At 39.6% G+C, this 25,210-nt stretch overlaps 1 protein-coding gene across 4 annotated transcripts in view; it reads right to left on the reverse strand.

The window, feature by feature from the left end:
• pde8a (phosphodiesterase 8A) overlaps positions 1 to 25,210 on the reverse strand; it is a 68,948-nt gene that overhangs the window by 38,686 nt on the left and 5,052 nt on the right. The window contains exon 2 of one of the 4 annotated variants that reach the window (XM_036564605.1): positions 2,361 to 2,456. The exons of the other annotated variants lie outside the window; for them this stretch is intronic. Coding sequence (XP_036420498.1) covers positions 2,361 to 2,456 — 96 coding nt within the window. The remainder of the gene's footprint in view (positions 1 to 2,360; positions 2,457 to 25,210) is intronic. 4 annotated transcript variants of the gene reach the window in all.

Raw genomic sequence — 25,210 nt, forward strand, 5'->3', positions numbered from 1 at the left:
ACGCCTTTAGAGGGTGGCGGCGAGCAACGTTTGTTTATTCGATGTTTGTTAATGACAGCTTTAGAGGGCAGCGGCGAGTGATGTTTGTTTATTCGATGTTCGTTAATGATGCCTTTAGAGGGCAGCGGCGAGTGACGTTTGTTTATTCGATGTTCCTTAATGATGCCTTTAGAGGGCGGCGGTGAGTGACGTTTGTTTATTCGATGTTTGTTAATGATGGGGCGGCGAGCGGCGTTTGTTTATTCAATGTTTGTTAATGATGCCTTTAGAGGGCGGCGAGCGACGTTTGTTTCTTCAATGTTTGTTAATGACGCCTTTAGAGGGCGGCAGCGAGCGGCGTTTGTTTATTCGATGTTTGTTAATGACACCTTTAGAGGGCGGCAGCGAGCGGCGTTTGTTTATTCGATGTTTGTTAATGACACCTTTAGAGGGCGGCGAGCGACGTTTGTTTATTCAATGTTTGTTAATGACGCCTTTAGAGGGCGGCAGTGAGTGGCGTTTGTTTATTCGATGTTTGTTAATGACACCTTTAGAGGGTAGCGGCGAGCGACGTTTGTTTATTTGATGTTCGTTAATGATGCCTTTAGAGGGCGGCGTGGGGAGATGTTTATTTGATGTTCGTTAATGATGTCTTTAGTGGGCAGTGGTGAGAGAAGTTTGTTTTCTGGTTATGGTTTTCTCGTGAAATGTTTAACTGTTTAATTGTTATGTGACTGACTTCAATGCTACTGCTTTATTAGTATGTTCGAACCCAATCAAACTATTATGTTGTGTTAATCTAGACTTTCAACTACAGAGTTTCCATTCAGATGAGGAAATAGTTATGTTATATGGCAGGCACTCTTACACCATTTATTACATCATTAAACAGTATTACCTACTATTTAAGATGTTTACAGTAATAAACACTTACAGTCCTCAAACAGACACACACAGCCTTTAATCTGCTTTACGTTTCTCATTATCACAGCCGTCACTCATCTCTAATGTGGAGACAGCCAGCAGAGCAGCCTCGTCACCAAGGCGATAAGGTGACGCCACAGGCTAACAGTGCTTAGACTACGACTGCTCTCTCCCCAAGCTGTAGAAAACGCAGTGTTTGAACTCCAGTTCAGTTCAGTTATGATTCTGTAGGATTCAGCATCACACATTTTCTAATTTCACCACCGTTCACTAATTACAGTGTTCACAACAGCAGCCCTGCGGTCAGAAACTGACCAGTGATTAATGTAGTAGAGCTGATAAACTGTACAGCAACAGACAGACTGCAGTTTGTAACTGAACACCCACACAAGGTGGGTGTTTCTAGTAAAGTGTCCAGTTAGTGGAAGCACAGGGTGCGTGTTTCTAATAAAGTGGTCAGTTAGTGGAAGCACAGGGTGGGTATTTCTAATAAAGTGGCCATTAAGCGAAAGCACAGGGTCAGTAATTCCCATAAAGTGGCCAGTTAGTGGAAGCACAAGGTGGGTGTTTCTAGTAAAGTGTCCAGTTAGTGGAAGCACAGGGTGGGTGTTTCTGATAAAGTGGTCAGTTAGTGGAAGCACAGGGTGGGTATTTCTAATAAAGTGGCCATTAAGCGAAAGCACAGGGTCAGTAATTCCCATAAAGTGGCCAGTTAGTGGAAGCACAAGGTGGGTGTTTCTAATAAAGTGGTCAACGAGTGGAAGCACAAGGTGGTTGTTTCTAATAAAATGGCCAGTGAGTGGAAGCACAAGGTGGTTGTTTATAATAAAGTGGCCAGTTAGTGGAAGCACAAGGTGGGTGTTTCTAATATATAACTAGCAATTTCAAATATTCATTTGTCAATTCACTCTTACAACATTGTACGAACTAGATCGTAAGCTGATTTACAGAGAAGTGTGTGTGTGTGTGTGTGTGTTAAAGAGGGCAGTAGGTCATGTGAGCTGTTAAACAATCTAAAGCACCAAAAGAAAGACTTTGTGAGAGATGTTGGCTAAATGAACAGCAAACACACATAATAAAACAACACAAATAAACAGACTGACTGAAATAAAACTGTACTTATCTGAATCTCTGCGCTGTAACACTGTTATATACAGCTATAATATACTGTAAATTAATATTGTGTAATAAACTGACAGACTTAACAAAGCAGTGTTGAATCCACACAAACTGTACAGCAGTGCGTCCTAAACTGCACAACACCAAACTGTGATAAATGCTGTAATGCACAGATCACCCAGCAAACATCTAAACACTAATCAAATGCAGGACCTAATAGAAAAAATGAAACAGCATTGATAACAGTAATAGTCTTGAAAAAATACAATTTAATAGAACTAATACGATGTGAAACACTATATGTGAGCAGCAGTAATAACTCTATTACAGCAGGTAACCTCACTGCAGTAGATGTGTCCTCCTCCTCCATTTCCTTCAGGTATTTTTGTCCTGATCCTGATTACGTCCCAATCCCAGATAAAGCCGATCCACACCTTCATTACACACACACACACACACACACACACACACACACACACACACACACACAGACTGAGCAGGCTTGATTCAGTCCTGCCTGCTCTGAAGCTTCCTGTACTTTAGTTTTAGTTTCAAACGTCAGAATTAAGATCATCAAAACAACAATTTGAACACTACTGAACTAAAACTAAACTGAACTAAAACTCACAAGAGGATGATTCTGAATACATGTCAATACTTTACGAAGTCGAATTTTGTTACAGTCGGGTTCAGACAGAATTTTGGGGGTACAGTCAGATTCAGACAAAATTTTGGGGGCTACAGTCGGATTCAGATAGAATTTTGTGGACTACAGTCGGGTTCAAACAGAATTTTGTGGGGCTACAGTTGGGTTTAGACCGAAATTTATGGGGCTACAGTCGGTTCAAACAGAATTTTGTTGGCTACAGTCAGTTGAGACAGAATTTTCTGGGCTACAGTCAGCTCAGACAGAATTTTGGGGGCTACAGTCGGTTTAGACAGAATTCTGTGGGGCTAGAGTAGGGTTAAGAAGGTATTTTGTGGGCTACTGTTGGGTTCAGACAGAATATTGAGGGCTACAGTCGGGTTCAGACAGAATTTTGTTGGCTACCATCGAGTTCAGACAGAATTTTGTGGGATACAGTTGGGTTCAGAAAGAATTTTGTTGGCTACCGTCGAGTTCAGACAGAATTTTGTCACCTACTGTCAAGTTCAAACAGAATTTTGTGGGCTACAGTCGGGTTTAGACAGAATTTTGCGGGGCTACACTCGAGCTTACACAGAATTTTGTGGGGCTACAGTCAGATTCAGACAGAATTTGCGGGGCTACAGTCGGGTTCAGATAGAATTTTGTGGGCTACAGTCAGTTCAGACAGAATTTTGTGGGCTACAGTCAGTTCAGACAGAATTTTGTGGGCAACAGTCAGTTCAGACAGAATTTTGTGGGCAACAGTCAGTTCAGACAGAATTTTGTGGGCTGCCGTCAGTTCAGACAGAATTTTGTGGGCTGCTGTCAGTTCAGACAGAATTTTGTGGGCTACAGTTGGGTTCAGGCAGGATTTTTCAGCTACAGTTCGGTTTAGAGAGAATGTTGTGGGGCTACAGTCGGGTTCTGACAGAACTTTGTGGGGCTACAGCCGGGTTCAGATGGAATTTTGTGGGTCTACAATTGGGTTCAGAAGGAATTTTGTGGGGCTGCCGTCAGATTCAACAAAATTTTGTGGGGCTACAGTTAGATTTAACAGAATTTTGTGGGGTTCCAGTCGGGTTTAGACAGACTTTTGTGAGCTTCAGTTGGGTGCAGAAAGAATTTTTTGGGCTACAGTTGGGTTGAGACAGAATCTTGTGGGCTACCATTGAGTTCAGGCAGAATTTTGTGGGCTACCATTGAGTTCAGGCAGAATTTTGTAGGGCTACAGTCGGGTTAAGAAGGTATTTTGTGGGCTACTGTCAGATTCAGACAGAATTTTGGGGGCTACAGTCAGGTTCAGATGGAATTTTTTGGGCTGGAGTCAGGTTCAGAAAGAATTTCGTGGGCTACAGTCGGGTTCAGGCAGAATTTTGTGGGCTACATTCGTGTTCAGACAGAATTTTGTGGGGCTACAATCGGGTTCAGACAGAATTTTGTGAGTTTCAGTTGGGTGCAGAAAGAATTTCATGGGCTACAGTCGGGTTGAGACAGAATCTTGTGGGCTACATTCGGGTTTAGACAGAATTTTGTGGGCTACCGTTGAGTTCAGGCAGAATTTTGTAGGGCTACAGTCGGGTTAAGAAGGTATTTTGTGGGCTACTGTCAGATTCAGACAGAATTTTGTTGGCTACAGTCAGGTTCAGATGGAATTTTTTGGGCTGGAGTCAGGTTCAGAAAGAATTTTGTGGGCTACAGTTGGGTTCAGGCAGAATTTTCTGGGCTACATTCGTGTTCAGACAGAATATTGTGGGGCTACAATCGGGTTCAGAAGGAATTTTGTGGGGCTGCAGTCAGATTCAACAAAATTTTGTGGGGCTACAGTCAGATTCAACAGAATTTTGTGGGGCTCCAGTTGGGTTTAGACAGAATTTTGTGAGCTACAGTCAGATTCAGACAGAGTTTTGTGGGCTACAGCCTGGTTCAGACAGAATTTTGGGGGCTACAGTCAGTTTCAGATGGAATTTTTTGGGCTACAGTCAGCTCAGACAGAATTTTGGGGGCTACAGTCGGTTTAGACAGAATTCTGTGGGGCTAGAGTAGGGTTAAGAAGGTATTTTGTGGGCTACTGTTGGGTTCAGACAGAATATTGAGGGCTACAGTCGGGTTCACAGAATTTTGTTGGCTACCATCGAGTTCAGACAGAATTTTGTGGGATACAGTTGGGTTCAGAAAGAATTTTGTTGGCTACCGTCGAGTTCAGACAGAATTTTGTCACCTACTGTCAAGTTCAAACAGAATTTTGTGGGCTACAGTCGGGTTTAGACAGAATTTTGCGGGGCTACACTCGAGCTTACACAGAATTTTGTGGGCTACAGTCAGATTCAGACAGAATTTGGTGGGCTACAGTCGGGTTCAGATAGAATTTTGTGGGCAACAGTCAGTTCAGACAGAATTTTGTGGGCAAAAGTCAGTTCAGACAGACTTTTCTGGGCTGCATTCGGGTTCAGACAGAATTTTGTGGGCTGCCGTCAGTTCAGACAGAATTTTGTGGGCTATAGTCAGGTTCAGACAGAATTTTGTGGGCTACAGTTGGGTTCAGGCAGGATTTTGTGGGCTACAGTTGGGTTCAGGCAGGATTTTTCAGCTACAGTTGGGTTTAGAGAGAATTTTGTGGGGCTACAGTCGGGTTTTGACAGAACTTTGTGGGCTACAGCCGGGTTCAGATGGAATTTTGTGGGGCTACAATTGGGTTCAGAAGGAATTTTGTGGGGCTGCCGTCAGATTCAACAAAATTTTGTGGGGCTACAGTTAGATTTAACAGAATTTTGTGGGGCTCCAGTCGGGTTTAGACAGAATTTTGTGAGCTTCAGTTGGGTGCAGAAAGAATTTCATGGGCTACAGTCGGGTTGAGACAGAATCTTGTGGGCTACATTCAGGTTTAGACAGAATTTTGTGGGCTACCATTGAGTTCAGGCAGAATTTTGTGGGCTACCGTTGAGTTCAGGCAGAATTTTGTAGGGCTACAGTCGGGTTAAGAAGGTATTTTGTGGGCTACTGTCAGTTCAGACAGAATTTTGGGGGCTACAGTCAGGTTCAGATGGAATTTTTTGGGCTGGAGTCAGGTTCAGAAAGAATTTCATGGGCTACAGTGGGGTTGAGACAGAATCTTGTGGGCTACATTCGGGTTCAGACAGAATTTTGTGGGCTACCGTTGAGTTCAGGCAGAATTTTGTAGGGCTACAGTCGGGTTAAGACAGAATTTTGTGGGCTACTGTCAGATTCAGACAGAATTTTGTGGGCTACATTCGTGTTCCGAAGGAATTTTGTGGGGCTGCAGTCAGATTCAATAAAATTTTGTGGGGCTACAGTCAGATTCAACAGAGTTTTGTGGGGCTCCAGTTGGGTTTAGACAGAATTTTGTGAGCTACAGTCAGATTCAGACAGAGTTTTGTGGGCTACAGCCTGGTTCAGACAGAATTTTGGGGGCTGCAGTCGGGTTCAGAAAGAATTTTGTGGGCTACAGTCAGATTCAGACAGAATTTTGTGGGCTACAGTTGAGTTCAGACAGAATTTTGTGGGCTACAGTCAGTTCAGACAGGATTTTTCAGCTACAGTTGGGTTTAGAGAGAATTTTGTGGGGCTACAGTCGGGTTTTGACAGAACTTTGTTGGCTACCGTCGAGTTCAGACAGAATTGTGTGGGCTACAGTCGGTTCAGACAGAATTTTGTTGGCTACAGTTAGATTCAGACAGAATTTTGTGAGCTACAGTCAGGTTCAGACAGAATTTTGGGGGCTACAGTTGGGTTTAGACAGAAATCTGTGGGGCTACAGTCTGGTGCAGACAGAATTGTGTGGGCTACATTTGGTTTCAGACAGAATTTTGGGGGCTACAGTCAGGTTCAGACAAAATTTTATGGGCTACAGTTGGGTTCAGACAAAATTTTGTGGGCTACAGTCTGGTTCAGACAGAATTTTGTGGGCTACCTTTGGTTTCTGACTGAATTTTGTGGGCTACAGTCGGATTCAGATAGAATTTTGGGGGCTACAGTCGGTTTCAGACGGAATTTTGTGGGCTACAGTTGGGTTCAGACAGAATTTTGTGGGCTACAGTTGGGTTCAGACAGAATTTTGTGGGGCTGCAGTCAGATTCAACAAAATTTTGTGGGGCTACAGTCAGATTCAACAGAATTTTGTGGGGCTCCAGTCAGGTTTAGACAGGATTTTGTGGGCTACTGTCGGGTTCAGACTGAATTTTGTGGGCTACAGTCTGGTTGAGACAGAATTTTGAGGGCTACATTCGGGTTCAGACAGAATTTTGTGGGGCTACAGTTAGGTTAAGACAAAATTTTGGGGGCTACTGCCAGGTTCAGACAGAATTTTGTGGGCTACAGTCGGGTTCAGAAAGAATTTTGTTGGCTACTGTCGAGTTCAGACAGAGTTTTGTGGGCTACAGTCGGGTTCAGAAAGAATTTTGTTGGCTACCGTCGAGTTCAAACAGAATTTTTTGGGCTACAGTCGGATTTAGACAGAATTTTGTGGGGCTACACTCAAGCTCACAGAATTTTGTGGGCTACAGTCAGATTCAAACAGAGTTTTGTGGGCTAGAGTCAGGTTCAGACAGAATTTTGTTGGCTACCATCGAGTTCACACAGAATTTTTTGGGCTACAGTCGGGTTCAGACAGAATTTTGTGGGGCTACAGTCGGTTCAGACAGAATTTCGTGGGCTACAGTCAGATTCAGACAGAATTTTGTGGGCTACAGTAAGTTCAGACAGAATTTTGTGGGCTACATTCAGGTTAGACAGAATTTTGTGGGCTACAGTTGGGTTCAGGCAGGATTTTTCAGCTACAGTTGGGTTTAGACAGAATTTGGTAGGCTACAATTGGGTTCAGAAGGAATTTGTGGGGCTGCAGTCAGATTCAACAAATTTTGTGGGGCTACAGTCAGATTCAACAGAATTTTGTGGGGCTCCAGTCAGGTTTAGACAGGATTTTGTGGGCTACTGTCGGGTTCAGACAGAATCTTGTAGGGCTACAGTTGGGTTAAGAAGATATTTTGTGGGCTGTTGTCGGGTTCAGACAGAATTTTGTGGGGTTACAGTCAGATTCAGAAAGAATTTTGTGGGGTCCAGTCGGGTTTAGACAGAATTTTGTGAGCTAAAGTCGAGTTCAGACAGAGTTTTGTTGGCTACCGTCGAGTTCAGGCAGAATTTTGTGGGGCTACAGTCAGTTCAGACAGAATTTTGTCACCTACTGTCAAGTTCAAACAGAATTTTTTGGGCTACAGTCGGATTTAGACAGAATTTTGTAGGGCTACACTCAAGCTCACAGAATCTTGTGGGCTACAGTCAGATTCAGATAGAATTTTGTGGGCTAGAGTCAGGTTCAGACAAAATTTTATGGGCTACAGTCGGGTTCAGACAGAATTTTGTGGGGCTACAGTCGGTTCAGACAGAATTTCGTGGGCTACAGTCAGATTCAGACAGAATTTTGTGGGGTCCAGTCGGGTTTAGACAGAATTTTGTGAGCTAAAGTCGAGTTCAGACAGAGTTTTGCGGGCTACAGTCGGGTTCAGACAGAATTTTGTGGGCTGCAGTCGGATTCAGAAAGAATTTCGTGGGGCTACAATCGGGTTCAGACAGAATTTTGTGGGGCTACAATTGGGTTAAGACAGAATTTTGTTGGCTACTGTCGAGTTCAGGCAGAATTTTGTGGGTCTACAGTCAGTTCAGACAGAATTTTTGTGGGCTACAGTTGGGTTCAGACAGAATGTTGTGGGCTACTGTCGGGTTCAGACGGAATTGTGTGGGCTACATTTGGTTTCTGACTGAACTTTGGGGGCTACAGTTGGGTTTAGAGAGAATTTTGATGGGTACCATCGAGTTCAGGCAGAATTTTGTGGGGCTACTGTCTGGTTCAGACAGAATTTTGTTGGCTACAGTCGGGTTCAGACAGAATTTTGATGGCTACCATCGAGTTCAGGCAGAATTTTGTGGGGCTACTGTCGGGTTCAGACAGAATTTTGTGGGCTACAGTCAGATTCAGACAGAGTTTTGTGGGCTACTGTCGGGTTCAGAAAGAATTTTGTGGGCTGCAGTTGGGTTTAGACAGAATTTTGTGGGCTGCAGTCGGGTTAAGAAGGTATTTTGTGGGCTACTGTCAGGTTCAGGCAGAATTTTGTTGGCTACTGTCGTGTTCAGACAGAATTTTTTGGACTACAGTCGGGTTTAGACACAATTTTGTGGGGCTACACTCGAGCTCACAGAATTTTGTGGGCTACAGTCAGCTCAGACAAAATTTTGCGGGCTACAGTTGGGTTCAGACAGAATTTTGTGGGCTACAGTTGGGTTCAGACAGAATTGTGTGGGCTACAGTCAGTTCAGACAGAATTTTGTGGGCTACCTTTGGTTTCTGACTGAATTTTGTGGGCTACAGTCAGATTTAGATAGAATTTTGTGGGCTACAGTCGGATTTAGATAGAATTTTGTTGGCTACAGTCAGGTTCAGACAGAATTTTGTGGGCTACAGTTGGGTTCAGGCAGGATTTTTCAGCTACAGTTGGGTTCAGAGAGAATTTTGTGGGCTACAGTCAGGTTTAGAGAGAATTTTGTGGGCTACAGTCAGATTCAGACAGAATTTTGTGGGCTACAGTAAGTTCAGACAGAATTTTGTGGGCTACAGTTGGGTTCAGAAAGAATTTTGCGGGCTACAGTTGGGTTCAGGCAGGATTTTTCAGCTACAGTTGGGTTTAGAGAGAATTTTATGGGGCCACAGTCGGGTTCAGACAAAATTTTGTGGGGCTACAGTCGGGTTAAGAAGGTATTTTGTGGGCTACTGTCGGGTTCAGACAGAATTTTGTTTGCTACCGTCAAGTTCAGGCAGAATTTTGTGGGGCTACAGTCAGGTCAAATAAAATTTTGTCACCTACTGTCAAGTTCCGACAGAATTTTGTGGGGCTACACTCAAGCTCACAGAATTTTTTGGGCTACAGTCAGATTCAGACAGAGTTTTGTGGGCTACAGTCGGGTTCAGATAGAATTTTGTGGCCTACAGGCGGATTCAGACTGAATTTTGTTTCAGGCCTGATTAAAGCTCTAAGGGTCCAACCTTATATGACCCTCATGATCATGCAGGTCCAACCAGCTCACCCCCTCTTACAGCTGCTCTAAACACTACTGTGCTTGACTCCAGATTTAGATCTCTCAGCTGATTGGTTATTATGCTTTAGAGGTCACAGGACCTGCAGGGAATTGTGGTCCAGCAATAGTAGAGCTCCAGAACGTTCTGTGTTTTTAAACTGATGGAGCTGAAACTCCAGAGGCTCCAGGGCCGAGCGTCACATGGAGTCGCATGATCATACGGGTGGACGCTGCAGGGAAGAACACACAGATACACAGTCTTCAACACACACACACACGCACACACACACACTCACACATACACACACCTTAGGCCAAATCCTTGACGATGAAAGCTGATAAGCACTGATGTGTGAAGTGGAGGCCATCTTCAATGATCAAACATGTGTCAAACAATCCTCATGATCTAGAACCCATAACACCTATTAACTATCCCACTTGCAGTGTTCCGGAGAGACGAATTGTATTAACATCACAGATGAAAACAAGTTCAATAGATTGCAGATCTAGTTGAACGTTAACAAAAAATGTCATAACTATTTTCTCAACATTAATTTATTCATTTTTGCTGTACAATAGTGGGTGTAACATGGTACACAGGAGTGTATTACAGTAATTACTTTTTCCTGTAATGTAGTTTGCTCTAACACATTACAGTTACTCACTTCATAAGAATTGTGTTACTTATACACCCCTAACAAACAATGTAGATTAAGCGCAATGCATTTCACTCATAAATATCCTCTATATAGATTGTGTAGCTGTGTAATTAGTGTGTGTGTCTGATTGTGAACGTCAGCAGTGCAGTAATGAGTAGTGAGTATCCTTATTGCAGTAAATAATCAGTAAAGTAATCCCATTACAACTTAAGAAAGTAATACGCTAATTTTCAAAGTAAATACCTTTCAAGTAAATTATTTTTAAGATAAAAATTAATTACTGCTCATCCAATGTGTTTTGTCATTGTATTGTTTTTATTGTATCCTTGTAATTGTAATTTGTATTGTGACACGTATCACAGTGTGATGGTTGTATTGTGACAATTGTAGTGTGATATGTATTGTATTGTGATTGTGTATTGTGATATGTATCACACTGTGACAGTGGTATTATGATACATTTCATTTTGTGACGGATTTATAGTGATATATACTGGACCGTGATGAATATTGTGATATCTGTTGTATTGTGATGGTTGTATACGATATATATCGTACTTTAAGTTTGCTGACGCTACTCAGCCCTATGGGGAGCCCTGCGTGAACGATGAGAATAAAAACATGTATGTGCGTGTATCTGTGTATAAGATGTAACGTGTGTGTTTTTTGCTGTTTGTGTTCGTTTATGTTCCTTAAACAGAAAGCCAGATCGCTGTGTTACAGTGCAGCGCTGAACTAACGGGCCAAGTGCTGGCAATGTGACAGCACAGAGCACAGACTGCCAGCCTGAAGGCTGAGTTATAAACATTGATGTCACTTCCTGTCAGGAAGAGCCTGCACTGCACATGCTCAGTTCAGCTTCTCCCTTCTGACGGCACTTCCTGTATCTGCTCCCTTTCTCTCTCTCTCTTTCGCACTATCATAAATCAGAGAACCAGAATCCTCACACACACACACACACGCATCTACAAATCACCGTTTTTTCCAAACACACAATGTGAGTGTGACGTGGTGATAATTCAGAGAGCGCTGCAGTTTATCGATCACTGAGAGTTCACAGGAAGAGGAAAACAGCAGCAGCACCGCTAACGCTAACGCTAACACACAGACACACAGCTTCTCTGAAACTGATCCAGACTGACGGCAACACATGAGTTCCCAACCTCATCTGCTCCGACGTTAAAGCCACAGTTCGGCCAAAAACTACATTAAAACAACAATACATGGATAACAGTTTGGGCTCTCAAATGATTAAAATAAAACTGAGCATGATTATTCACATTATTCTCTGGAGTTAATCATGATTAATCACATTATTATGTGCAGTTAATCGTAATTAATCGTATTCTACTAGGGGGCTGGAAACCATTTGCAATAATTAATTATGATTAATCAGTCAGTCAATTGTTTTGTGTAGTCAATCAAGATTAATCAGATTCTACTAGGGTTCTCAGCTGATTAAAACAATCACGATTAATCACATTTTTTGTGGCTAATCGCAAACATTCTACAAGGTGCTGTTTAACCAATTGGAATCATTAATTGTGATTCAACACGGTGTAGTTAATTGGGATTAATCTCATTCTTCTAGGACTGTCAACCGACTTAATCACATTATTTTGTTCATTTACTAGAGATTAATCACATTCCACCATGGCTGACGACTGATAGAATAACTATTCATGACTAATCACATTACATTATACAGTTAATCATGATTAATCATATTTGTCTATTAGTACAAACGTGACCATAAACAAAGATCTCTCCCATTTATAAAGCAGTGAGTGGTGTTATAGATTTTACTGCAAGAAATTTTAAAGGACTAATTGTCTATATTATATTATCACATACACAGTGAGCATATATGAGCATATATATCATACACAGTTAAAGAGTGTATATATCATGTACATCATATATATACAGTCAGTCAATGAGTGTATATGTCATATACAGTCAACAGTAGCTGAACCATTAGCAGAAATGTTAGCTGAAGTAACAGCTGAAGGATTAGCCAATATGTTAGCAGTAATGCTAGTGGAAATGTTGGCTAATACATTAGCAGAAATCTTAACAGAAATGTTAGCTAAAGCATTAGCAGAAACAGTAGCTGGAATGTTCGCAGAGATGCTAGCTAAAGGATTACCTTGAGTTTTAGCTGAAATGTTAGCTGTAATGTCTGCAGAATTTAGCTAAAGTATTAGCTGAAGTAGTAGCTGTAGGATTAGCCAAAATGTTATCCGAAATACTAGTGGAAATGTCAGCTAAAGTATTAGCAGAAATGTTAAGCAAAATGTTAGCTAAAGTATTCTAATCGAACATGCACTGTGGTGTTTAGATCTTTTTCGCCAATTAAGTTAACTAGGAGAGAAGAGCCGGCTAGCGTTAGATTAGCTAGGAGGCTCCAGCTTCAGATACTAGAGAAGAGGTTAATTTCAGCTTTCTGTCCCTCTAACATCAGCCACTTGGCTTTGCTTCCTCAGATATAAGTCATTATCATCTAAATTTGTGTCAATAAAGCTTTTGTTAGTCAGAATCAAATCTGTTCTGTGGTGAGCAGCGCTGGCAGCATGCTAGCTAAGCTAACACTAACCAGCTACTCAACAGCTACTTAGGCAGTGCTGTTTAACATTTAGAAATTGGTTTTAGATTGAAGCCTTGATGTTTATAGAATGATGGATTTAAAATCGTTTCATTTATTTGAGCAAACTGAATTTATTTGAATGCTTTAGGGTTTGAAACAGCACACACCAATATAAACATAAAAACCAATAAAACCAATCAGCAAACAGCTACATCGTTACATCATCCCACTGAACGGTTCTGTGGTCCCGAGTACGGTTAGATAACCATGCCAAAATGGGCTGAGCCCGGTATTTAAGCGTTTTGTGTCAAACCGTGTCCATGTGGAAGAGTCACTGTAACGATTACCCTCCATGCTCAAAAAGAGTGGAAAAGAGGCCAGAGTGTTACAGAGCAGTAGTTGCTGCTCCACTCTGTGTTGGTGACGGTGTGGCATGAACGCTGATCACACTCGGCCGGGCAGCAGGCCTGTGAGTTGTTCTTCAGCATTTTTTTCCTTCATGGATGATTTAGCGCCTTTCTGCTGGAGAGATTTTGGCAGGATGGCCGCTTTGGAGGAGGATTCACTACTGTCCCTAACTTCCTCCATTCGGAGGACAGAACTGAGGTTCAGTAAAACCTTTAACACTTTCCAGACCAGCAGGAAACAGTTTTTAAAGATGTCTACAGATATTTCTAGTTTAAAGCGATAGTCTGGCAGAAAAAAAACTGTAACACATATGTTACAATTTTTTTTTCTGCCAGACTAATACTAATTGGTGGGGTATAATTTTCTATTACTTGTTAGCTACATTAACCTAATAGCTCCAGTGCTAAAGCTAAGGAAGCAAACTTCAGACACCAAACATGTCTCAGCTGATCCATACTTGGGATTGGTGGGGGTTTGGATTCTTCACCAGTCTATTGCTTTAAGCTGATCTCTACATCAGAACTGATACAGTATCTTGACACTGTGTGGCCTGTAAAATGTGTACATGTTTCTTACACATACTGTATTTTATTTATTTCCCCCTGAGCTCCATTTATAACGTCTGTATGGTTTTATGTACCAAAAACAGTCAGAATTAATTTCCACATGATCGTTTTCCAGCTTCTCTTTATCCTTTACAGTTAAACAGGCTGTTTTTGTTACTGTGATTTTAAGACTGACATATGGAAATGAGCTCTGTTTTGATTGGCTTCCCTGTTTTCTGACTAATTCAAAGATCATTCCAGGCTGAAACACTTCTTATAACTACAAGAAAAATGTGCGGGGCTAAACTGGTAGGGTGAATGGGTGGGGCTAAACTGCTGTAGGCTTAATGGGTGGAGCTAAACTGCTGTGAAAACAGGCTGCAATTGCAGTTTAGTTTCCATATATGGACTGTCTGGTGTGGGATGTGAATGGTACGCTTTGATACCTTAACATGTTTATTGGGGGTGTAACGATTTACACAATTAATTATTCAACTTGATAAGCAGTGGTGTCTCATTTTAATACATTATTTGACACAGTAACAATAAGGAGAGGCTGAAAATGGGCCTTATGTTAACATGTTTATGTTGATATATTAAAGTTTCCTTTTTTAGTTTATTTGCACAACACCTGAAACAAAAGTTATGCTTTAACGTTGTGAACTAACGCTCTAGCCACAAGCTAATATAATAGCTCCAGGCTAACACACTAGTCACAAGCCAACACTCTAGCCAGAAGCTAGCCTATTAGCCACAAGCTAACACATTAGCCATAAGCTAACACAATAGCCACAAGCTATCATGTTGGTCATTATACAATGATGCGATACAGTTCCATACAGTATGTCGTATTATTATATTTGTTCAATACTGTAAATATTTCTGCCCTGACAAGACGCAGTGCATGTCGACATTTTGCTGGATGATAAACTCACACTTACATCTCTTATTAATAGTCTAGTCAGTTAGTGCAGACAGAGTCTCAGATTCCTGTATTGAAATGAACCCTGTTTGCCTGTGTGTGCCAGATGAAGAGTTGTGGAGTACTTTCAGTACTGGACTACAGTGATGTAGCCTATAGACACACATCCACCAGAACCCTCACACCACTGGACTCAGTCCATCACTCTGAGATTCATTACTGACCCTCACAGCGCTGACCACTGTAGACTGTCTGAAGAAGCTGATTGGTCACTAACAGCACGACGGGGAACACACTGGATTATTTTAATTTATAAATCTCTCTCTGGTCGTATGCCAGCTTATATCTCCTATATGATCTCTAAAGTAGCTCAGTGACTGGATCACCTGTAGAGTTTTTACTGAACTGGGAGAATCTGTGTTAATCTGGAGTCTCTGAACTTACTCAGTCGGTTTAGACTTTTACTCTCTCATCCTTCAGACAGACTGAAACTGTCTCATTTTAGTTTAACTTTTCCTTTCTCCTTTTTATATAATTTTGTTTTTCCTATTCAGTCATTTTATTTAATCTCAATTCTATTCATGTTTTTATTTATTATATTTTTATTACCTTTTATAATCATTTTACTTGACTGACATTTAGTTTAGCCTGTTTATCCTTCTATGTTGAAATCTTATGAATTTGTTGATTATGTTTTATTTTATTTTTCTTCTTCTTAATCTAATCATAATTGTTCTCTTAATTCATTTGCTGTTTTTTCTGCTAATCTGTTTATGTAGTTTCATTTTAGCTTAATTTGATTAAATTACATTTTAATTTCTTTTTCAATTCCTTTAATGTTGTAAATGCTCTGCTACATTGAGGTAATTGAGGCCCATTGATTGTATATATGACATATATGAAATATGACATACACAGTCATTGATTGTGTATATAATATATATGATATATACAGTCATTGACCTTATACATGATATAGACTCATTGACTAGAACATGCAGACACTGTTGCTCTTGCTGGACATTGCTGATGAAAAACTGATCACTGTTTTAGTGCTCACATCTACCTGGCTTTTGTCTACATCATTTGAGTGCAGCAGCTGCTCTTTACACTGTGTGAACATTTCATTATAAATGGACCAATAGAAATGCTCCAAATTTACTTTGAATTGTTTTTTATATTAACTTACATTAAAATAAAGTTTCCTTTAAAAGATTCAATTGTGTATTTTTTTTTGTACAGCAACACAATTCATTCTGATGGAGCTTATTGTTTAACGGAAACAAATCTTTATTTATGGGTCAAATTAGAACAAATAAGACAAACATGATTAATCATGACTAAATACACAAACGAATGCGATTAATCACAATTAGTTATTAGAATTGTTATATAGCCCAAATATTAATAATATTAACAGTCTCGCAGCTGGTCCATGTGGTTGGTAACGGGTGAACAAGTGAGAGAGAGTAAGAGAGAGAGAGAGAGTGAGAGAAAGAGATGTGTGGTGTCGGGGGGATGGAGCTGTGAACCAAGGCTAGATAAACCACGGCCTGTTCGGAAGAGGCCAAACATAGACATGTTTGTTTTTATACAATGTCAGGACCTACAGTTGTACATATGCAGCATATCATTATATAAATCATTACTGTCATAGGAAAATTCATATCACTGAAATTGAGGCTTTATAGAAAAAAAAAACATAAAAACTAATAAAAATAATTTAATGTAGGAATGTTTGACCATTATATGGACACTGCTGTACTGAAATGCGTGCACAGTAAACAGTGTTAGAAACAGGTTTAAAAAGATCAGTAAATAAAAAAAGGAAGAAAAATCGAGTTATATAGCAGAGAATGAACGATCTGCAGTAGGTTTCTCTGTGTACTGTGCTAGATGTGCATTTTGTTAGGTTATTTTTTTAAATGTATTCATTTTAATATAAGCTAAATTTCATCTGACCAGATGAAAATTAGCCCAACACTGAATCATTTATAAACAATTCAGTAAACAAAATTAATAACAACGTGTGGGTAAGTAGGTAGGTAATTTTCTAAGCCTAACCCTAAACCTGACCTTAACTCCAACCTCAGTGAAATAAACAAATTAACTTTTTTAAATCACATTCTTCACATATTTATTTGTTAAATAAGTAGCCAGAAGTATTTTGTTGGTATGGTATGTTACTCCTGGGGGGCGTTTCACAAAGCAGGATTTCTCAGTGTAGCCAGATAACTTAAGCTGAGGGGCCTATGATATGTGGTAGACTGAAAAATCCTGCTTGGTGAAACACCCCCTGTTTAACTTTCTTCAACAAAGTGAGGACATGGTTGTACTGGTCATGTACCAAAGCAAAAATGCGCACACACAGGCACACACACACACACACACACACAAAAAGGCAAAAGGGGGGAAATGTAATGCTAACAGTGACGCTCCATCTCTCACATTAACACTCTCCCGCTCTGGTTCTCTGCTCAGAGTCTCTCATAGAGCGAAATGTGAGATCGGAGAGAAAACCATCGTCAGACCTTGTACTTGAGCCTTATCACACACACGGCCGCCCAGATGGTGTCGCGCCCTTGACTCAACACTGTAAACACACACACACACACACACACACACACACACACACACACACACTTACACCCTCTACAGTCACAAAAAACACACCAACACTCACAAAAACTAAGTGATTTACACTCACACAGTTCTTACATAAACTATCACTCTATTAAGACCTGCTGAACCATGCAGTCACAATTTCGAGCACAAAATTAATTTCAGGAGAATTTGCCACAACGAGTGATTCTGCATTGCACACTTCCAGTGTGAATAAATTTCACAACAGTGTATAAAAATATTTGTGGGAAGATGGTCAGGTGGGGGAGTTTACTGCTGACCATTTAGCTGAGGTAAGTAGCTAATTCTCCCTTTGCACCAGCAACAGAGACTTGAGATTCCATTCACTCTAGAAACTCTGCCCATTTCACTACAACCAATTACTTTTCCTCTTTAACAAACTTGTTGTTGTAATCACGTCAGTGTCACTGCAGTGCTGAGAATGACCCACCACCCAAATACCTGCTCTGTGGGGGTCCTGAAGAACAGGGTAACAAAATATGCAGAGAAACAGATGGACTACAGTCTGTAACTATAGAGCTACAAAGTGAAACTATGTGGTCAGTGGAGCTGATGGAGTGGTCAGCGAGTGTAGACACAAGGAGGTGGACTTGATGAAGCAGCTAGTCGGTGTATACGCTCGACAGACTCTATAGCTAATTCACTGCAAACGCTGGCTGTATTTTATTTCAGACAAAGTCAAAAACAGTAAAAAACACCACCAGTGCAGACACATCTCCACCTGAAGGTGAACCAGGTCGGCTAACGTGAACTCCTCAGATTTCCTTTATAAGGTCAACTGTATCACTCTTCAGTTTTACCAGATGTGCTTTTTTACATCTTGGGTGTGGTCTATCAAAGTAAACTGGGTGGGACTTATGCTATAGACACACCCACACTAAAATGAATGTTAGTTTATAAATCAATTTTAAATTCTATGTTGTGATTTTTGGGGTTTATTTTGTTAGAAGGCAGCATGGCAGGAGCTAAATGGGTTCTGCTGGAGAACCTTTATTTTCCTGAGCCGAACCTCCTGCGCAAAACAGAATTAGAGCTCTACAGAACCGAGAACATTCTAACACAGAACATATCAGAAATGGAGGAAGGAGCTAGATTCATGACAGTAGAAATATGAATTTAAATGCAAAAATCTGAATTTGAATGTTCTGAATCTTTACTATACTGTCTGAAATTAAATTCTGAACATCGATTTTCTGTTGTATTTTGGTGTTCAACTGCTTTTGCCTGCAAGACACCCAAGAGTGAATCTGCACATGTGAATTTAAAGAAACAATGAATGCTTTTTAGAAATTTAATTTCAGGCTGTAAAATTCAGCTGCAGATTTTGTATCTTTTTCTAATAAACCTTAAGATTCAATTTCAGTTCAGAATTAAAGTTTAGACAGTGTGAAAGATTTACAATTGTAACCTTCAAACTTTAGGTATATATTTTTAATGGTGTGAATCTGAATCTATACATCACATTCCTGCTCACTGTTCCACTACAAAACTACAGCCAATCAGCAGCCAGATTACTCGGACGTTCCGTTGAACTGAAATTAGAGCAATCGGCTTTAAATACACACACAGAGTAACGGTAGGGTGTGTGAGAGTGTGTGACATTAATTTGGTTAGGTTAAGTGTGTGTGTGTGTGTGTGTGTGTGTGTGTGTGTGTGTGTGTGTGCGCTCACTCTGTGTCCTTCAGATAAAGGGTGTCCTTCTCTTCAAAATCGTTCAGTCTCATCTCACACAGTCTGAACGATGATAAAACTTCTCACATGCACTCACACCTCTCAATATACGCTCTCAAAAACCTCTGATATGGTTATATATCTGATATTAAACAACACTTAGCTCTGACGCCACAATCTGATTAGCTGAGAAGCAGTGAATTAGCTGTAGAGCTTGTAGCAGTGAGTTAGCTGTGGAGTTTGTAGCAGTGAGTTAGCTGTGGAGTTTGTAGCAGTGAGTTAGCTGTAATGTTTGTAGCAGTAAGTTAGCTGTAGAGTTTGTACCAGTGGGTTAGCTATAATGTTTGTAGCAGTGAGTTAGCTATAGAGTTTGTATTAGTGAATTAGCTGTAGAGTTTGTAGCAGTGAGTAAGCTCTGGAGTTTGTAGCAGTGAATTTGCTGTAGAGTTTGTAGCAGTGAGTTAGCTGTAGAGTTTGTAGCAGTAAGTTAGCTGTAATGTTTCTAGCAGAAAGTTAGCTGTGGAGTTTGTAGCAGTGAGTTAGCTGTAGAGTTTGTAGCAGTGAGTTAGCTGTGGAGTTTGTAGCAGTGAGTTAGCTGTAGAGTTTGTAGCAGTAAGTTAGCTGTAATGTTTCTAGCAGAAAGTTAGCTGTGGAGTTTGTAGCAGTGAGTTAGCTGTAGAGTTTGTAGCAGTGAGTTAGCTGTAATGTTTGTAGCAGTGATTTAGCTGTACATCACAGGCATGTTAGACGCTCAGTTAATATCTAAACAGCGCATAACATGAATGTTTGGGGTTTACTTCCCATATATTTAGCTAAAATAAGTCAAAATCACATCAGATCACTCATAGTAAAGAGAGCGACTTACTTTACCTAGGATTTGTAGTCAGCTTAAAGGAAGCCACTACAAGAGATTTGATGTGATTTTGCATTAGCTAAGCTAAATACATGGGAAATATGTTTTGCCCTGTTTAGAGGCTGCCTTACTGACTGACTGAAAGCTAGCTTTGATCATTTTATGGCTGTTTACTTAGTCAAACTAAAGTCAAATAAACTCGTAAATTGTCCAATATGAAGGCAGCTGCTGTTCGCAAAGCATTACTCCTTTTCTAGAACTGTTGTATTACATCACCATAACACATGGACCTCAGTGTTCTGCTGCTTAACTACACTTTATCAGTTAATACTTGTAATAACTGAATTCAGTTCTCTCTTTTGTCACTAACTTCACTTTTTTATTAGTGTATTATTGGCAACTTTTTATTTAAAAGATCATATATTGGGGCTTAGTTAAGGTCTCATTGATTGCTGAAAAAAGGCCAAATCAGACAAATTTAAATAGTTTGCTCTGCATCAAGCTTAATTTATTGATTTGTATTTGTACATAAGTGGAGGTCTGGTATATAAAATACCATACAATATCTAACAACTGTATTAATAGTTGTAAAAATTGAACTCTCAGCTAAGTTCACTTCTTATTAATGTATAATTGGCAACTTTTTATTCTGATACAGTATGTTCTAGGTACAAGAACACACAAGTTACTTCTGGAGTTTATTGCTTTAGAGTTAATAAGAGTTTAATAACCCATTAATACATCAAAATGTGCTCTGCCTTCTACAGTAGAGTTTTGGTCGTTACTGATTAGAGGCTAAAAAGCACTAAACAAGTTTTCAGTAAGTAGATCCGCATCCCATATTTTAAAGAAAAAAGTTCATTTCATGGCTTTTTGGTAGCCAAAATTATGCAAGCACAGAATATTTGTTAGTTTAAAACTATTTGAACAACTAAATGTGGAAAAACTGAACTCGTACAATCAAATTATCCTGAATAGGTTATGAATTTATGATGTAATCTGACTTATTCAAAACTTGTTTGGTTTTCATCATCCAATTAAAACAACTACCTGATACTACCTAGAATTTTGTGTATGCACTAGGTATGCACTAATAACATGTAGATATATAATAATAAATTATTTAGATAACTACTTCATGCAATTGTGTATTATTACACATGCAATTATTTGTATTTTTTATATAACGGACCTCCAGTTGCGTATTTATACAGGTTATAATGAATAAGGCTTAATGTACAGTGAATAAAGTTTTTAAAAGAGTCTCATTTGGGCTTCACTGAACAAACAGATCCCCAATATGTTTTCCTTTAAAATAAAGTGACTGTGCAAAAGAGACTGTGCAGAGTTTATTTAATTTCCAATCAAAACAATGATTTTTCAGGAGTTATGTCTGAAAAGACTAGATATAAAATGACTCACTTGGATAAGAAAGAGAAAGTCAAAGTGAAAAAAACTGATTAAAAGCTGCAGATAAAATGGGACTCCTAACAACCACCTTGAAGACCTGGTAGACACCAAAACGGTCCCTATCAGACAAACAGCACTTAAAGCTTTCAATATTGAGAGAGAGGAGAAAATCAAGCTGATAACATTTCTTTCAAGATATAAATTTAAACTTTACAATCGAAAATAATAAACCTCAACCACACTGCACATTTAAGTACGTGCTCCATTTACCACTATTTGTGTCCACATGATTGAGCTCCTAGCCAATGAGGATTAAGCTCATGTGTCATCAGGACAAAAAGACCAACCAGTACGCACAGTACCAAAGCCATGCGGCATTAGGGCTGTGCAGCGCTGCATCAAGTCGAACAAGCCTATTCATAGTATTGTATTGCATCATTAAGGAGAGCACGTCTCCATGTTGGCAGGTTAGCTGCAACTCTGACTGTGCTCTGATAGAGCTTGTCTCATCACCATTACTGCAGATACAGCCATGCAGGTGCATAAACACCAACAAAACAGACCAGAATGACCGCAGAAAACATGAAAAGATATGTGGACATTAGATGCGTCTCCAGAAAACACTACAAGGAGAAGATTAGCTAGATTGGAGCATCCATATAACCTGCACATCTCCAGAGTTCAGAAAAAATCTGTGAGAATTTACAAAAACTACTAAAATTGGCTACTAAAACTGTCAACGCTCTTAAATAATAAACTCATACACAGATAAAAAGCTGAAGCTTCTTATTCACCAGCTTCTCATCTGAATTTTCTGTTCCACTTTAAATGGAGCCGCAGTTGCACTGAGGCACCTTAAACATAGTACGAGTTTTGAAAGTTGATGAATATGAAGCAACATCAGCTCACTTCAATAAATTTATTAATTTACCTCAATAAATGTATTAATTTACTTCAATAAATGTATTAACTTACCTCAATAAACGCTCCTTAATCAACACCTCAAACTTTCTCTAGGAGGTGTTTAATGAGCAGCTAACGAACAGCACAACAGAGCAACTGTTGAACATGTCTCACTGGCTGATCTAACGACACTTCCCAAACCACACACTTCTATACCTTACCTACTGCACTAATGAGTGCACCTCTAATGGTATATGCACTATTTTTACACACTATATAGTGAGCTAGTATGCGGTTTGTGATGGGGCGCTAGTAACACAACGGGAAATCTCATTTCTTAACTCTACAGCAACAAATCAAATAAAATCAAGCCAACACACTCAAATATATCAGTTAACACGCTTTAAACATGATATTTAAAGTGTTTAAAAAACATGTTTTGCTGCCTTTGCTGGATCAGTTCATTATTTCATTACAAACAGCCACAGTACTCCTGAACGAACATGATGTCGCTACCAAAATGGTGGCAGCGCGATTATTACGTCATCAGAGTACTAACAGTTGTGTTTCAGTCTGAACTGCTTTTTGAAAGAGACACAATATGGAGCGGCCAATCAGAACAGAACTCATTGACATATATCAGTCTTAAAGGGACATTAACAAAGACAGTCTGCTTAATTGTGAGGGATAAAAAAAGCCTGAAAAATAAATTATGATCTACACCACAATTATGCTTTCGGTAATAAAACCTCATAAATGTTATAAGTGAAGCTGAGGGGGAAATAAACCATGAAAAATGTAGGATATGGGCTCTTTAAAACCTAATTAGGATTATCCAGAAGAAAACAATATCACACATGCATTATGGATGTTTCTGCTACTACGGACAGTTTCAGGTCCGGAACAGGGATTCATGGATATCAGTTCACATTTTTGCCATGAAGTAGGAAAAGGATATTATATTTAACATATGAAGTTGTTGTTAAATGAACAGAGCTGATGTTAATATTTATGAAGCACATTTTGGTATCTGACACCTTTAATTTCACTCTTTATACATAAAAAGAAGCTACTGAAATAAAAGTCACTTATGTCATTTTTTCCCCAATAAATTTGCCTTTACTGTTACTTAAAATACCCCCCAAAAAACAAAATAAAGTTTCTTAAAGCCAAACAAACCTCCACTCCATTAAAAATGTGTTAGTCAAACAGCAGCTCAACTAAAGAGTAAAAACTAATCTACGAGTCTGTGATTCACAGAAAAGATAAACATAATCTTTTCATGTTCAGCAATTTCTGCACATCCTTGTCACACAGATCATAACTGATGTATTCTGATTCATGTTATCATCATATTTGCGCTATTTTTCACATTTATTAGATGTTTCTGCTAATTTTCTACTATATTCAGTTTGTGAGGCTCATTATTTGTATTGCATACTCTAAAAATGATGGTTCTTCAGGGGTCCTTTAGTAAAGAAAATGGTTCTATGTAGAACCATGAACACTTACAGAACCCTTTGCATAATCAAAGGGTTCTTTGCATCAACAAATGGTTCCTCATATTGATGAAGAACGTGCTGTATATGGTTCTAAATAGAACCTTTCTGAAAAGGGCTCTATATAGCACCAAAAAGGGTTCTTCTATGGAATGTCAAGATTGTAACAATAGAAAAACCCTATAATCATGCAAATGGTTCTTTTAGCATTAATGGTTCTATATAGAACTATTTTCTTTACTAAAGAACCCCTGAAAAACCTTTTTAAAGAGTGCACTTTTGTTAAGGTCTACTATCTGAAGACCAAAGCTGCTCTTCAAATTGTTCACAGTGGTGGTGATTGGAACCAGACGTCCACCTCTAAAAGCTCCCTCACAGAAAGTTATTACATGAAATAGTCATTAATACACTGCCTGATGTCTGAGACACTGTTTTATGATAGTTTTGAGAATTTAAATTCCACTCATGGTGGAGGGATACATAATGTGCAGGGTGTTGTGAGACAAAATAGTCCCCAAATAAACCTTATAATTTCAGATTTTCCACGATTTTCCCATCATCAACATTCCATAGAAGACATGTGGCTTTGGATAGTAAATATAAATGTCTATATTTGTGTTGTAATCATGGCGACCCCTGGTTCCTATCAACACCACTGTAAAGAAATCTGAACCATTTCACACCAAAGGCCTCTGAATCACTCTGTTTACATCTCACACACTCAATTATGAATTTTAGAAAAATTGGTGGAATTCCCCTTTAAGAGTTGTGTTTATAGAGCTTTGTGTGTGGAAGCGTGCTGGACTAAAGCGGAATTACACATACATTTCCAGGCAGTGTGTGTTACTGCAACTCAGTGTATTTTTGGAACACACACACACATACACATACACACACACACACACACACACACACACACACACACACACACACACAAACACAAATATATAAACTATACACACCACAGAGCATCTACTGACCCTAAACTGACCCTAAACCCCCACCCCCAGTCAGTGTTTAGCTATACAGCTCAACTTGTGTGCTGATGAGCTAATAGTTCAGTTTAAAGAACCCATATTCTACATTTTTCTCTTACTATGATACCGTGACTTTAAGACTGATACATGTAAATGCATATGTAAATGAGCTCTCCTCTAGACCAAATGGGCAGAGCTAAACTGCTGTAGAATTAATGGGTGGAGCTAAAGTGTCGCAGGCTAAATAGGTAATATGTTCCACAAGAAATCTGTAAATGCGTTGGCTTGTGTGTAAAGGTGTTGGCTTGTGTGTGTGTGTGTGTTTTTTTTTACATATAACATCATAAAATCAAGGAAAAAGTGAGTTTTCTGTTGTATTGGCCCTTTAAGGCAGGCTGAG

This window comes from Colossoma macropomum, unplaced genomic scaffold, assembly GCF_904425465.1.
Source record: "Colossoma macropomum unplaced genomic scaffold, Colossoma_macropomum, whole genome shotgun sequence".
In the NCBI taxonomy this organism is placed as follows: Eukaryota; Metazoa; Chordata; class Actinopteri; order Characiformes; family Serrasalmidae; genus Colossoma; species Colossoma macropomum.